The following is a 12,584-nucleotide window of genomic DNA, read 5'->3' as shown; positions in this document are numbered from 1 at the left end:
GCAGATAAGGAACTGGCTCGATCACGATGTCTTTCTTTGTTTCCTTTATTTCGTCCTGGCTAACTCAGACGGAGCGTGTTCGAGGGCGCTGCTTTGTGATGCGGGTGGGAGCGCAGTCACGTTGTATTCTCCATATTTTTCACAGTTTATTTATCAATTGCAAAAAATTAGCACGCAATTAGTATACGTCGCTGAAAATACCGCATTGAGATGTCTCTTGGCTGTGCCTACTGTGCCTCATTGACACTTTGATAATTAGGACAGTACGTCTCGAGTTAGATAATTAATTACAGTGACCTAATTAAACGTCAGTAACGAAAAAATTACTGGAAGCTACTCCATTGTACTGGAAACAATATGCACTAGAGTTTCTTCAAGTAACGCATTCCTCTTTTTTAAATCTTGGTGAATGATAGTTCACTGGGACACCCTGTATAAATGTTTGACTTCTGCATGCAAGTGACTGTTCCCATCCCTAATAAATGTCATAAATTATTAGAAATGCTTTTTTTCGTGAGTCGTTAGCACTGTTTACTGGAAAAAGAAGCGTACTGAGACACATGTCATTCACATGCATTTCACACGCCGTTGGTAAAAGACTTTGCCGAAGGGTTCACTGTACTCTGTAGGTTTTTTTTTTTTTTTCAGGTTCAAAAAGCACGCAACGCAATTTGAAGTGAGGTGAACATACAACAACTCTAGGTATAGGCTATCCATAACTTTAGAAATAATTGTTAATTGGCCATCTCCTTCTCTTTCAAAAATATAATGAAATTCGTTCTTTGTATATATTTATATATATTGTGTGTGTGCATAGTGTTTACAGTGTAAATTTAAAACAATGTTGAGGTGAGAAAATACGAATGAGGCAGCCACCGCTGGTGCTTCTAATGCGCTTGTCCTCCTATTGTCTGGGTTTGCACAAATTAAGCGAAAGTATGAATAAAAAGCCATGCACATCAGCACCAACAATGATATAGTAAGCTATTAGCCACAATAAAATTTTAAGTGAAAAGGTCGAGGCAAGTCAAAAGAAGCCTCAGATGATGTGGGTGAAAAACTCTAGTAATGACACTTGAGGTGTGTGTGAGGGGGACAGGGAAGGAGGCTTCGGCATCGCCGGGGGGGGGGGGGGGTAGCGGGTGCTCGAGCCCCGGATCCCCCCGTAGTCGGCGCCTATGAGCTATTACAACGTAAAGAACATTTACGTTGCAGGCCTTGTGCCGAGAAAGAACAAATATATTGCAACTCGGCACACCCGCGAGCGATCAGGCAGAAAATAATCAGATATATAGTGACCGCCCGGGGAACTTTACTGAGTCAGAAACGTGACAAGCCGCTACTTAAAAGTATTTGCTAAATAAAGAACGAAGAGCTAAACACACTGATATTGATTCATGCAATTCATAAGCGGAAAGTTAGGATAGCTTGGAATACATTTTTATCCCTGCTTTTGATTATTACAAGCACCGTGTACGCTTCTCACGCCATTTCGGCAAAGCGTAATGAGCTCTGAAAGCGCTTACACGTCCTTTGGAGCCGTAGCCAAAGCTTCGCGTGTCGTCCACTCAGTCACCATCTGCGACATCCGCCGAAACAGAAGTTTTTATAGCCACAGCAGCGTCATGTACATCCATTGTCAGCACAGAGGCACCGGAGGCAAGCAATGGACGCGTCACCACGTGACCAAACATGGCAGCGCCCATGGGATCGCCATGAAAAGGGTCAATAGAGTCGAACGCGAGTCTCAGTGGCCCGGGGGACACTTAACCCTTCCTTTGGTCTTTTAGCAGTTTTGGATGAATAAGAAGTGTTCTGTCCTATCTCAAAGGGGTTATTCCCAGACGTGTTTTCAGCGCTGAAGACGGAGAAGGGGTTGCAGACCGGTATCTTCGAAGAAATGACTCGTGTGCCATGCTAATATCAGTGGCGGGTGTATCTGGACTACAAGTGCGATTTTGGACACCCGCTTCATACGTAGAAGCGTCGAATGCGCTGTCCGTCAGTGACGAAGAGCACAGTCGCGTGTCGCTCCCCTTTTCGGGGGCGTACCCCGATACATTCCGGGCAAAAAAGAACGATATCTCGGGAGCGATATGAACGTGCGTCCGACCGGTGCAGCTGCTTGCAGCGCCCCTTCTTATGATCAAGGGTTTGTTTTTCTGTTTATATATCGTCGCTGTGCACACTGCTTTTCAAACATGGATCAAGAAGCCCGCGAAAATATCGCTCCTCCTCAAAAACCTTTTCAGTCTCAGCTATGGACAGCCAAGACAGGACATCATGAAAAAGCGGCAGCGCCGATATAGTGGCACAACGATGATGCCGTCCCACACTGTGCAAGCAAAATAAATAAATAAGTAAATAAATAAATAAATAAATAAATAAATAAATATAATAGAGAAATAAAATTATATTCTGCACGCGCAAATTTTCTCAGAAGGCAAGCTTAAAACACGTGATTACGTTTTCAACTGTAGTCCGTACATCTACCAGCATATTAAATGGGCTGTATGCAAACCGTTTCTGTATTTATTTCGCAAGACATGTGACGCAAGATGTTGAGAGTATCTTACTAGATGTGAAAAGATTGCCGACGGTATCCAACCAGCCGGCGTCCAAGTGGCTGTGGCAGATGATGTGCACGTTCAGGTAGTCACGGGACATCTCGGGGCAGCTCTGAGGGGACGATAAACAGCAGCGTCAGAGATTTGTTTGGAGAGCTCCTTCGCCTAAAACGCGCTCGAGCTCTGGCCGTCTGTGGTGGCGGGTGTGGAGAAAGAAAGCCCGGAAGAATCAAACTGCGGAGCAGGTTGTTTATGCACGCGTGATGGTGAAGGAGGTGGCAAAGCAGCGCAAAAAAATGAGGGGAAAGTGAAGGGGGCGAAAGGGCAGGGTGTACGCTACACTCTCGGCTGAAGCTTCGTAAGCTGGCAAATACACGCACACCGCGGCAGCTAGGACACAGAATGCGATTTGATTAACAGCCGAATGACTTCAGAAAATCAAGTTCATTTTGATACAAGAATATCGACGGAGTACTGACGCACTCAGTGCCGTGTCATGATAAAAAAAGAAAAGAAGAAGAGAGCCTCCTATAATTCATGCTCTCTTTAAGATTATAACTTAAGATTGCTCGTTGCTGGGGTAGTTGCTTCATATCCGTAAAGAAGATTATTGCGCGCGAAATGAAGACATATATTACAAGGCTAGATACAAGCAGAACTAAAACCCACGCTCGCTGTTTGTTTGCCTTGTCTACGTTTCTAATGTTTCCGCCGTTTATCTTGCCCACTTGTTCCTAAGCCCGTCCTCGTATTCATATTGCGCTCGATAATCTTTTCTATAGCTTACGTACACGTCGTTGCCTGAACCGCCGTATGCATGCAGCTCCCGTGTAGAGATCAGCGCCAGAGTTTCCTTTAGAAAATTTTCGAGCAAACTTATGAGGCAAACCAGCAATTTCTATAGGACGAAAGTGGCTCACCATAACGTCAGAAGATGTCTCTACCACAGCTTTACACGTCCCCCTCCCTCAACATGTTCGCCGAATCACCTGAAAGCCGCAGCCGCTTCCCGCCGGGTGCTTGCGCGAAGGCTGCCACCGGCACGAGACGGCGGCGCACAGGGCCACGATAAGCCACGGGAGCCGCGCCATGCCCGGCGCACACACCACCGTGTCAGCGGCGAGATCGTCCGCGCTGAGCTCACCGGCGATGATTAGCGGATCCGTCGAGCAAACGTGCTGCTGGTCAACGCGAGTGCGCAGTTACTCTGCAGCCGACGCCCCGGGGCCCCGACTGCGTGTATGCCCACGCAGAGGCTCGCATTGCATCGCTGCCTGTCGCTAGCGCTCTGGTTACGCAGGCTCCTTTCTTGCTACGAAGAATGGCTGCCAGCTAAGGGCGGAAGCTGTCCTCTTAGATTCGTATACTTTTTCGATGTTGTTCTGAATTCACCGTAAATACCAGAGCTTCTTGGCAGATCGCATTTTAGAGCTCTTAACACTTGCAAGGAACATAAAGTTGAGCTTGATTGCAGATCTCAAGACGATCGAGCGAGAAAAAAAAAACGGCAGCTAAGGACAGCAACGGCGCTACCATGAAGTTCCCATCTCACCTCGACGTCGTGAGTTTCGACATCTGCACCCAGCTTGCGCACATGTAGTTCATTGATAAAAGAAGATTACATTGTGTTCGAAAGTAGCCAACGATCCAACCTAGCCATTTCGGAGAACTAATCGGGGAAATTCCGCAATAAACAAAATGAATACGACAGGCAGAGAGAAAATAGAAACGGAGAATGCGGGGATGTCAACCAGAAAAGCGTACGCATGGTTGGCCAACGCATACTGCGGAAGGGGCGCACGAGAATAGGAAGACAAGACCCCGTGGGTGAATGTGTGAACGCGCGCAGTCAAATGCGCTCGCACCAGCCAGTGGTATAAAGACAGAAACACGATAGTCCACGGCTTTCCTGTTTGATGGTGAGCACGGTGTTCCAGTATAGAGTCTGCACGGACAATGGACGATAGTCTAGTCGTCGCAATGTATTGTAAACCGTGAACTAAGATGGAAAACGAGCGAGTTGTCAGGCGTTCATGGTGCAAGTTCGCGCAGCGCTCACAGTTGGACGAAGGACAAGGAAAGTGCACGAGACATGCAGACTCTCAACTGACTTTTATCCAGACACGCAACAATAAAGAAAATTAACAGGGCATAGTTAAAACACGTGACAAAAAACAGTGTTAGTTTTCTTTCTTCGTGCTTTTCCGAACAAAAGTCAGTTGATATAGTCAGCGCATGGCCCGTGTACTTTCCTTGTCCTTCGTCCAACTGTGAGCGCTGCACGAACTTCAACATGAATGTATACCTTGAAATCGGTTGCGGCATTGACGGGCAGGCAGGTGTCGTCGCACTTTGTTTTATGCCAAGTATCCTGGTACACAAAGAGGTTCAGTGGGGGTGAGGAGATTACACGCCCGGTGTCCCCTCCCCCCCTTCCGTGGATAAGCCTTTGTCATCTGCCAGTAATGCAGCCTCTGAAGAAAGAGAGATAGATACAGGACTTTAGTAAATGTCCTTGCTGAGGTCAAGGGAGGCGGGGTGCCGGGAGACAAGTCCCACCGGAACCCCTTCCACAGGCGGCGGCCGGACCTTGAGTATTGGCGCGCGGCGTCGTTGGCCAGCCGGACGGCCCAGAGTCGACCATCCGGGCATGCGCTGACGAGCACAGCCTCCGACTGCTCGGACGTGGTGATCTTAAATATAGGGTTGGTGTAGTGTTTAATGGTGTATGTCACTGCACTATACACTCCCAGATAATGTAGTCGAGGTAGGCGCGAGCCGCCCCGCGCACTTTGCATTGTGCAAACATCTGGATAGATGCGACTGTACAACGAGGAGAGAGCGCGCAACAGCGTCTGCGAGACAGCAGAATGGACAACTGCCACGTAGTATCATCGATGAAGGAATGAATAAATGGCGAGGCAGCGTCATTGAAACAACGGAGCCGCCGGGACAAATACTCGTACTATATGTTTTAAAGCTGACCTACTTAAAGATTCAGTTGAGCTTAAGCTAATGCGGCTCGCCACCTTCCTGCTTGACTCCGACTCGGTACTACAGGGTAATCCGGAGATCGACACGGGGGGAAAAGTAGCGTTCAGGTGTGAGGTTCTCATCCGTGCTCATGGGATAAAGGAACAACACAGTAGTGCAAACAATCACAAGGTCATTTATTGCACCTTCATAGACTAATACCTGCTAGCCGAGTTGCTATCTACAAAACATACCGATAGGCGTGCGACAAATCGCGGGAGTCCGACTCACCGCGACCTGATAGCGAGCGAATATGTTCGCCCCATGCCGTACATCAACGCCTGGTCGTTCGCGCCTACGGTCAAGCGAACGGTGGCGCGTTCGAACGATCGTGTTCGTCCATTCCGGTGTAGGCCTCGCGAGACGGTCTCGTTGATCGGCGCACGCGCGGAACGTCCGCGCCGCTTGCCGATCCGGCCAGAGCCAAAGAAGAGGAAGGAAACTGAGGAGAGGCCCTACACCCTCCGCGCGCTAGGAGAAAAGTGTGGAGGAAATTACGTAGTAGGTTCTCCTTTTTTGCAGTTTTTTTATGTTTTTGCCGTAGCGGCCACGCCTTTCGGGCTACAATGGCGGCTTTGTTATGATTCCAAAAGGACTTCTTCTTGGGCAAGTTGGTGCTTAGATTTCCTAGGTATACTTTGTGGCGAAGGGGTGATCTACGAGATACCCCTAGATTGCGGCAAGTCATACATCGGACAAACGGGACTGTGTATTAATGACAAACTGAGGGAGCACGCTAATAGTATCGGTAAGTGTGACAAGGCGCATCTTCCTGCGCATTGTAAAGCCTGTAGTTGTACGCCATGCTTTGAACAAGTATTGACTCTTGGCAAAAGTAGGGACCAAACTGCAAGGGAGTTGTTGGAAGCGTTTTATATTAAAAAGAAAGGGTCTGATTGTGTCAGCGATACATCTATCGTATTATATTCCGCAAAAATGTGCTCTATCGAAAGTATGCTATCATGACCATGTTGTTCTGTCACACCTTGGCTTCCTGCGCATGAGCGGAAGTTGTCTTTTCTTCTATACGTTTCTTCAGGCTGTCATTAAACAGTTCGTAGTTTGGCGCTTCACTGTCTTCCTTACTGTCCCTTTTCAAGAAATGTATTTTTTGCCACAAAGTATACCTTGTTATGGTTCTGCTCGCTCACACGTTTTGCTCCATAGGTTTCGTACCATGGCAAAGGCGCCGTGCGGGCAGGTTTGCGTTGGTCTCCGTGTTTTGTTGCGCTGCGTTATCTCAACCGTGCTCTCGCGGATGTTGCTGTGGCCAGGTGAGACAGGAGGAGCTAAAGTTCGTGAAATGAACGCGCATGCAACGCTGTACGCAATGTACCGAGCCACGGCAATGGCAACGGACGAAGGAATATCCGTGGGAAATTTTGCCCTCTTTGGCGGAATTATACTAAGGTGCCATCGCAGGCCGAAACCGACGAGTTTCAGAATCTGTACAATGAACACCTTGCAGGTCAGTGATTCCTGCTTTCGACAGCGCAAAGGTGCATTTGCGGCACGTAGACGTAGGTTATGAATGTATAGTTCGTGTTCAGTAACAACTTGCTTTTGTGCACATTAAAACACAAGTTGTTTAATTGTTGCTTGTTTCTCGCAGTACTCGCGACAGCGTGAAGTCTTTTAAGCAGAGCGCGTTCGAGGTTCATGCACACCTGCACAGGTGTACCTCAATACACGTGCTGATAGAGCGTTACGCAGAATATGAGCATTTCGCTGCCCTCGGCACCGTGCGCCTGCCAGCCGACCCTTCATCCTGGAAGATGGGAAAGCTGCTTTGACTTAAGGAACGAATCATCCTCCCTACCGCAGGCGTATCTAATCTGTACGCGCGAGAAGCGCAGGGAAATGAAGGTTAGCGGATGCGATACAAGAGTCGGCAATTGGCTCCACAGAACGTACGACTGCGAACACATCAAACGGCTGTTCCGTGGTCGCACGTAGGCTGGTTATACGCGCGTACTGTTCTGCACCGTGCGCCGGCTATCGCAAAAATTTGGTTCCGTGATACTCCACTTAGCGTGGTAAGAAGGCACCTCAGGCCGCAGTCAATGAATCTAAACGCGGTGTCAGAAATGACATTCTGCCTCCTCGCCGGCGCGCTGTCGTAGTGATGCGCGGCCACCCGAAGTTTGTTCAATAAGGCACGAAGATTCCTCAAGCGAGAATGTGTTTGTGCTCATAAACTCCAAATGTGTCGGTGCGTCGTACGTGTCTCCAGTGCGTTCCAGTGGGCAGCGGCCGGTACCCGCGGTTGATGAGAACAGTTCATTTGACTGGCCTGATAAAGCATGTTTATTTTCATAGAAGCCGGTAAAAGCAGCCGATTCGACCTCACGGCCCAGTTCGCGAACTTCATTGTGAATTTCTTTAAACATGACTTCGGCAACGGTAATGCATTGAGACATCGCAATTAGATTATTTTGTAAGTATTGCTGCGGAGCGCGAGCGTCCGAGCAGCCCTGTTGCGCGGCGTGGTTTCGCGAGAAAGGTAAACAAGAGAGGAGAGCTGGCCCGATGGATGGAGGATGGATGGGCGGATGTTATGAGCGTCCCCTTTGGAACTGGGCGGTGGGTTGCGCCACCAAGCTCTTGCTATTATACTGCTTAATGTCCTACCTAAATTAAACAATAAAAATTAAAAAATAAACACTATGAACTTCCACACCCAAATTTTCTTATCCCCTATTGCTGTGCTTTTGTACGTCTCAGTTTTTTGTCGTTTCCCTACTTTTCTTCCACCAATCCTCAAATCGCCTCTTACTAATGTCTATTGCGGACATGTTTACTTTTCCACTGCTCCAGCTGAACCCAAGGGCTTCAAGGAGGCCAGTGGTGCCTAAATCTACCGCTGGGTAGACGTATTCACATTCTAATAAAACATGCTCCATAGTTTCCCTAGCTTTACCGCAGCAAGCACATGCTTCTTCTTCCTTCTTATATCTCGCTTTATAGGTGCGTGTTCAAAGGCATCCCGATCTCGCTTCGAAAAGTAATGAGCTTCCCTTTGAGTTATCATAAATTGTTTCTTTCCTGATTTCGTTTTTTCCTCTTAAGTAGTTACTCATGGCAGGTTTCCTTTCCATTGCCGCCACCCATGAGCTTATTTCAGCCTCTCTGACTTTCCGCTTGACCGTCTTTGTTGCTGTGTTTCCCACCCTACAGGCCAGATACTTGCTGGTAAGCTTCCTAGTTCTTTTCCTCCATTGTGAATCAATGTTTTAGAGCGCAGCTCTTTGGCGTCCGTTCCTGGGTTTCGCGTCGTCGTCGGCGTTGTCGTCGGCCTCGTAACCAGCTCCGCCCTCCTTTCATCCCCCCAGCGCTAGCAGCGACCGACTGATACCGCTGGATGCCGCTGACGCCGCTAGAGAGTCAAGATAACGTGACTGCATAGAACACCGTCGCCGCCATGCAGAAAGAGGAGGAAAGGGTCCCCCCCCCCCTGTTCTTGTGTGGCGGATAGGGTGCTCTTCAGTTGCCGACGCGCCGGTTATTTCACGTAGGCCCCGGCACGTCGACGAATACGTGACCACCTTCCCACGGCTAGACCTGGTTCTTAGCACTGCGGAAGCGAGGGTATCATATTTTTTGTGTCGGCATCGGCGGCGTTGTCCCTGAAACCAACTCCGCAGCTGGGGTTGACTCACTATCGGCGTCAGCGGCATCATTCAGTCGCTGCTATCTCTTCCCTCCTCCCTTTATCGTGTTGTCCGCTTGCTGCGCGCGCTTCTGCCCCCATCGTTTGCCGCTGGGTGTACACGCCGCCCCCCTCCCCCCTCTTCCTGCGAGTCTCCGGTTGTCAAAGCGCCGGCTCGAACTTAATTCCTTTCTTCGCTCCTCCTCCAATGCAACCCCTGTGCGGTGGCAATCAGAGAGCCAGATCGGTGGCGGCGGATCTGTATATGTGCACCGCCCGAGCCGAAATTGCCGCTGCCGTTCGCCCTGTGCGGTGGCAATCAGAGAGCCAGATCGGTGGCGGCGGATCTGTATATGTGCACCGCCCGAGCCGAAATTGCCGCTGCCGTTCGCCACTGCGAAATTATCTGCCAGTTCTTTCTGAGCCATGAGCGAGACGACCGATGGAAGTCCTCCGTCTGCTGCTGCTGCTGCTGCTGCTGCTAAACGAGCTGCCAGAGCAGAGGCCCAGCGCCGTCGCCGTCAGAATCCAGAGGTGCGTGCCGCCGAAGCAGAAGCTTACCTAGTGGAGTCTTTGTTAAAGGAATACGTGTGAAAAATAAAAAAAAATTCTGTGATAGCGCATACATGTGTTGCTCGATTTCTTTGCCTCAATCTATCGAAAAGGTGAAACAGCTTATTTGCTGCGCTCAAATTTCGCATTAGGAAGTAACGTAATCGTCGGTAAATTTTTTTTCTGTACAGATACCTGAAGACTCTCCCAGCCCATTTACTTTCTTCCATATTCCTCAGGCGTTCTTCATACTCAATTTTACTGCGAGCTTCCCTCACTTCAAAACTAGTCCAGCCCATATCACCCTGCACAGCTTCATTTGTAGTCTTCCCGTGAGCGCCCAATGCGAGGCGACCAACTGACCTTTGGTTCCCATCGAGTCCTGATTGTACTCCTGATTTAAAGCAAACAACCGCGTTTCCAAAAGTCCTGGAACCATTACACCTTTCCACATACCTCGGAGGACCTCGTACCTATTGTATCCCCATAGCGCCCGGTGCTTCATTATGGCTGCATTTCTCTTCCCTTTCACTGTTGTTGTTTTTTCCTGTGTTTCCATATATCTATTGCCCTCGTTTATCCGTATACCAAGGTATTTATATTCTGTTACCCGACGTATTTCCTGGCCCTGTATCTCCACTGTCTGTTCACTGTTTTCATTGAATATCATAACATCTGACTTTCTAACACTAAATATAAAACCTAAATTGTTGTCTTCCTGTCCACAGATATTATTAGCCAGACGTTGCAAATCACTTTACTTGTTGGCTAGCAACACAATGTCATCCGCATAAAATAAACCTGGGAGCTGCTGCTCTACTACTGTACCCGCCTGTTTGTATGAGAGATTAAACCCGATATTACTTCCTTCTAGCGCCCTCTCCATCCTCACCATGTACATCATAAACAGCAGCGGGGATAAAGGGCACCCCTGCCTGCAGTCCCTTGTTGATATGAACTTTCTCCTCGCTCCTCATCCCTTCCCATTCAACGCAAACGGTATTTTCTAGGTAAATCTCTCTCGAAAACTGTAGACAACCGTCACCTAAGCCTTCCCCTTTCAGAATATCCCACAAAATATTGCGGTCTACGTTGTCATAGGCTCCTGCAATGTCTAAAAAGGCCACATATAACGGTCTGCTTTTTACTTTTGATATTTCAATACACTGAGTAAGAACAAATAAGTTATCATCTAAACGCCTACCTATTCTGAAGCCATTCTGAAGTTCTCCCAAAATGCCATTATTCTCTGCCCAAGCTTGAAGCTTTAATTTGATTGCCTGCATTGCTAGCCTGTATATTACCGATGTAATGGTCAACGGTCTATACGAGTGAATTCTATCTTTCTCCCCCTTGCCTTTATAAATTAAATTCATTCTACTTTGTCGCCAACTGTCTGGTATTCGTCTATCCTTTAAAGTTTGTTCCACTGCTTTCACCAGAGCTTCCTTACTTTTTGGTCCTAGTTCATTAATCAGCCTAACGGGAACCTCGTCTAGCCCTGTTGCTGTGCGCTTAGGAATTTTCTCTTCCGCTTTCTTCCAGTTGAAATTTGCCAGCACGAGCTCCTTCTTCCACTTGGGTCTCTTTCATGCTCTTTTTTTCTTCAAATACAGCCTCGTCATTGCCTTGGAAAGATTCGGCTGTTATTTTTCGGATGTAATTTATTGCCGCTTCTCCTTCCAGTCTGTTTTCATCTTCGTCTATGATATGTTGTTGACTTCCTGCCTAATAATTTTATGTGGTTCCAAATTATTCTAGGTGCGGCCTTCTTTTCCTCAAGTATTTCTGACAACCAATGTTCACTTTCAGCTTTTAATTTTGCTTGCACCAGTATTTGAACCATGGACTTTTTCTCCCGGTATATTTTCCATTTACTGGTTACTTCATCCTGCGGCAACTGCGCCTCCTTTGCCTGCCTGTGCTCTCGAGATGCTTTCTGTCGTTCTGCGATCGCTTCTCGTATCTCCCTGTTCCATCAGCGTTTCGATTTCTTTGTTCCTTTCCAACGAACATGTTGTTTCTCTGGCCGTATTTCTGTCGTTATTAAACGGAGCAACGCCATGAGCAACGCCAACTTCCGGCTTCAGTTTAGCTTCACAAAGAGTGACGTCAGGGCCTATCCTGGAGTTTTCTTCCTCCATGTAACTCCCTGTTAGGATGGCTAGAAGGGGAGGTGTGAATACCGGTGGCGCTTTCCTTCGGGCGCGCGTGACCCCCTTGCGCACCGATGCCACCAGGGGGAACGTGGCGCTGCCGCTCGCGGCGGGGGACTCGTAAGCCACCCTAGCCGTGCTGGCCTGCGCCTCCGCTCTCAGTTGGTCTCGGCGCCCCTTTTGGAGTGTTCCTCGCGACAATCCGTAATTCGAGGGCGAGATGCAGTCGGCAGCGAAAAAGAAGACGGAGCTTTGTGCCCGGATGTGATACTGGGTGCAAGAAAACCTCAGAAAAAGTATCTCTTCCGTGCCCCTGCCTGCAAACAAGCATTTGTCAAACGGGATCGAGTGGTCCCAATGGTCAGGCCAGGCTCATTGAAGCTATGACGTCGAGGTTCCCTGCAGAAGTCATGAGGTTATTTTAACATAGTTTTTCTCTCAAAATGGTGCATGATTGTTCTCTTTGGTATTTCAGATGGGGCAGCAAGAAAGAGGCCACCCTTGATGAAACTCTTCCGTTTCTTGATGAATGGGAGGCTCACTCCAATGGGCTCGGCTTTCTTAGTAACATTACTTCTGAGGGGCTGACGATGACCATCCATTCAACAAAACACCTTCTAAAGTACC

The 12,584-nt window shown here is 48.4% G+C and overlaps 1 protein-coding gene across 3 annotated transcripts in view; it reads right to left on the bottom strand.

Annotated features, from left to right (window-relative positions):
* The window catches only part of LOC142557757 (lysosomal alpha-mannosidase-like), a 66,769-nt gene that overhangs the window by 43,284 nt on the left and 10,901 nt on the right, over nucleotides 1-12,584 (bottom strand). Inside the window, exons 1-2 of one of the 3 annotated variants that reach the window (XM_075669839.1) lie at nucleotides 3,557-4,105; nucleotides 2,577-2,679 (exon numbers count right to left, since the gene is read on the bottom strand). The exons of 1 other annotated variant lie outside the window; for it this stretch is intronic. In XM_075669839.1, the coding sequence (XP_075525954.1) occupies nucleotides 2,577-2,679; nucleotides 3,557-3,658 (205 nt within the window). In that variant the 5' untranslated portion in view covers nucleotides 3,659-4,105. Of the gene's footprint in view, nucleotides 1-2,576; nucleotides 2,680-3,556; nucleotides 4,106-12,584 lie in introns of those variants that run through there. One more of the 3 variants, XM_075669838.1, reaches the window with a different exon arrangement.

Source organism: Dermacentor variabilis, chromosome 9 (assembly GCF_050947875.1).
Source record: "Dermacentor variabilis isolate Ectoservices chromosome 9, ASM5094787v1, whole genome shotgun sequence".
NCBI lineage: Eukaryota > Metazoa > Arthropoda > Arachnida > Ixodida > Ixodidae > Dermacentor > Dermacentor variabilis.
The sequence above is the reverse complement of the archived record's forward strand: the minus strand, read 5'-3'. Positions and strand labels throughout refer to the sequence as shown.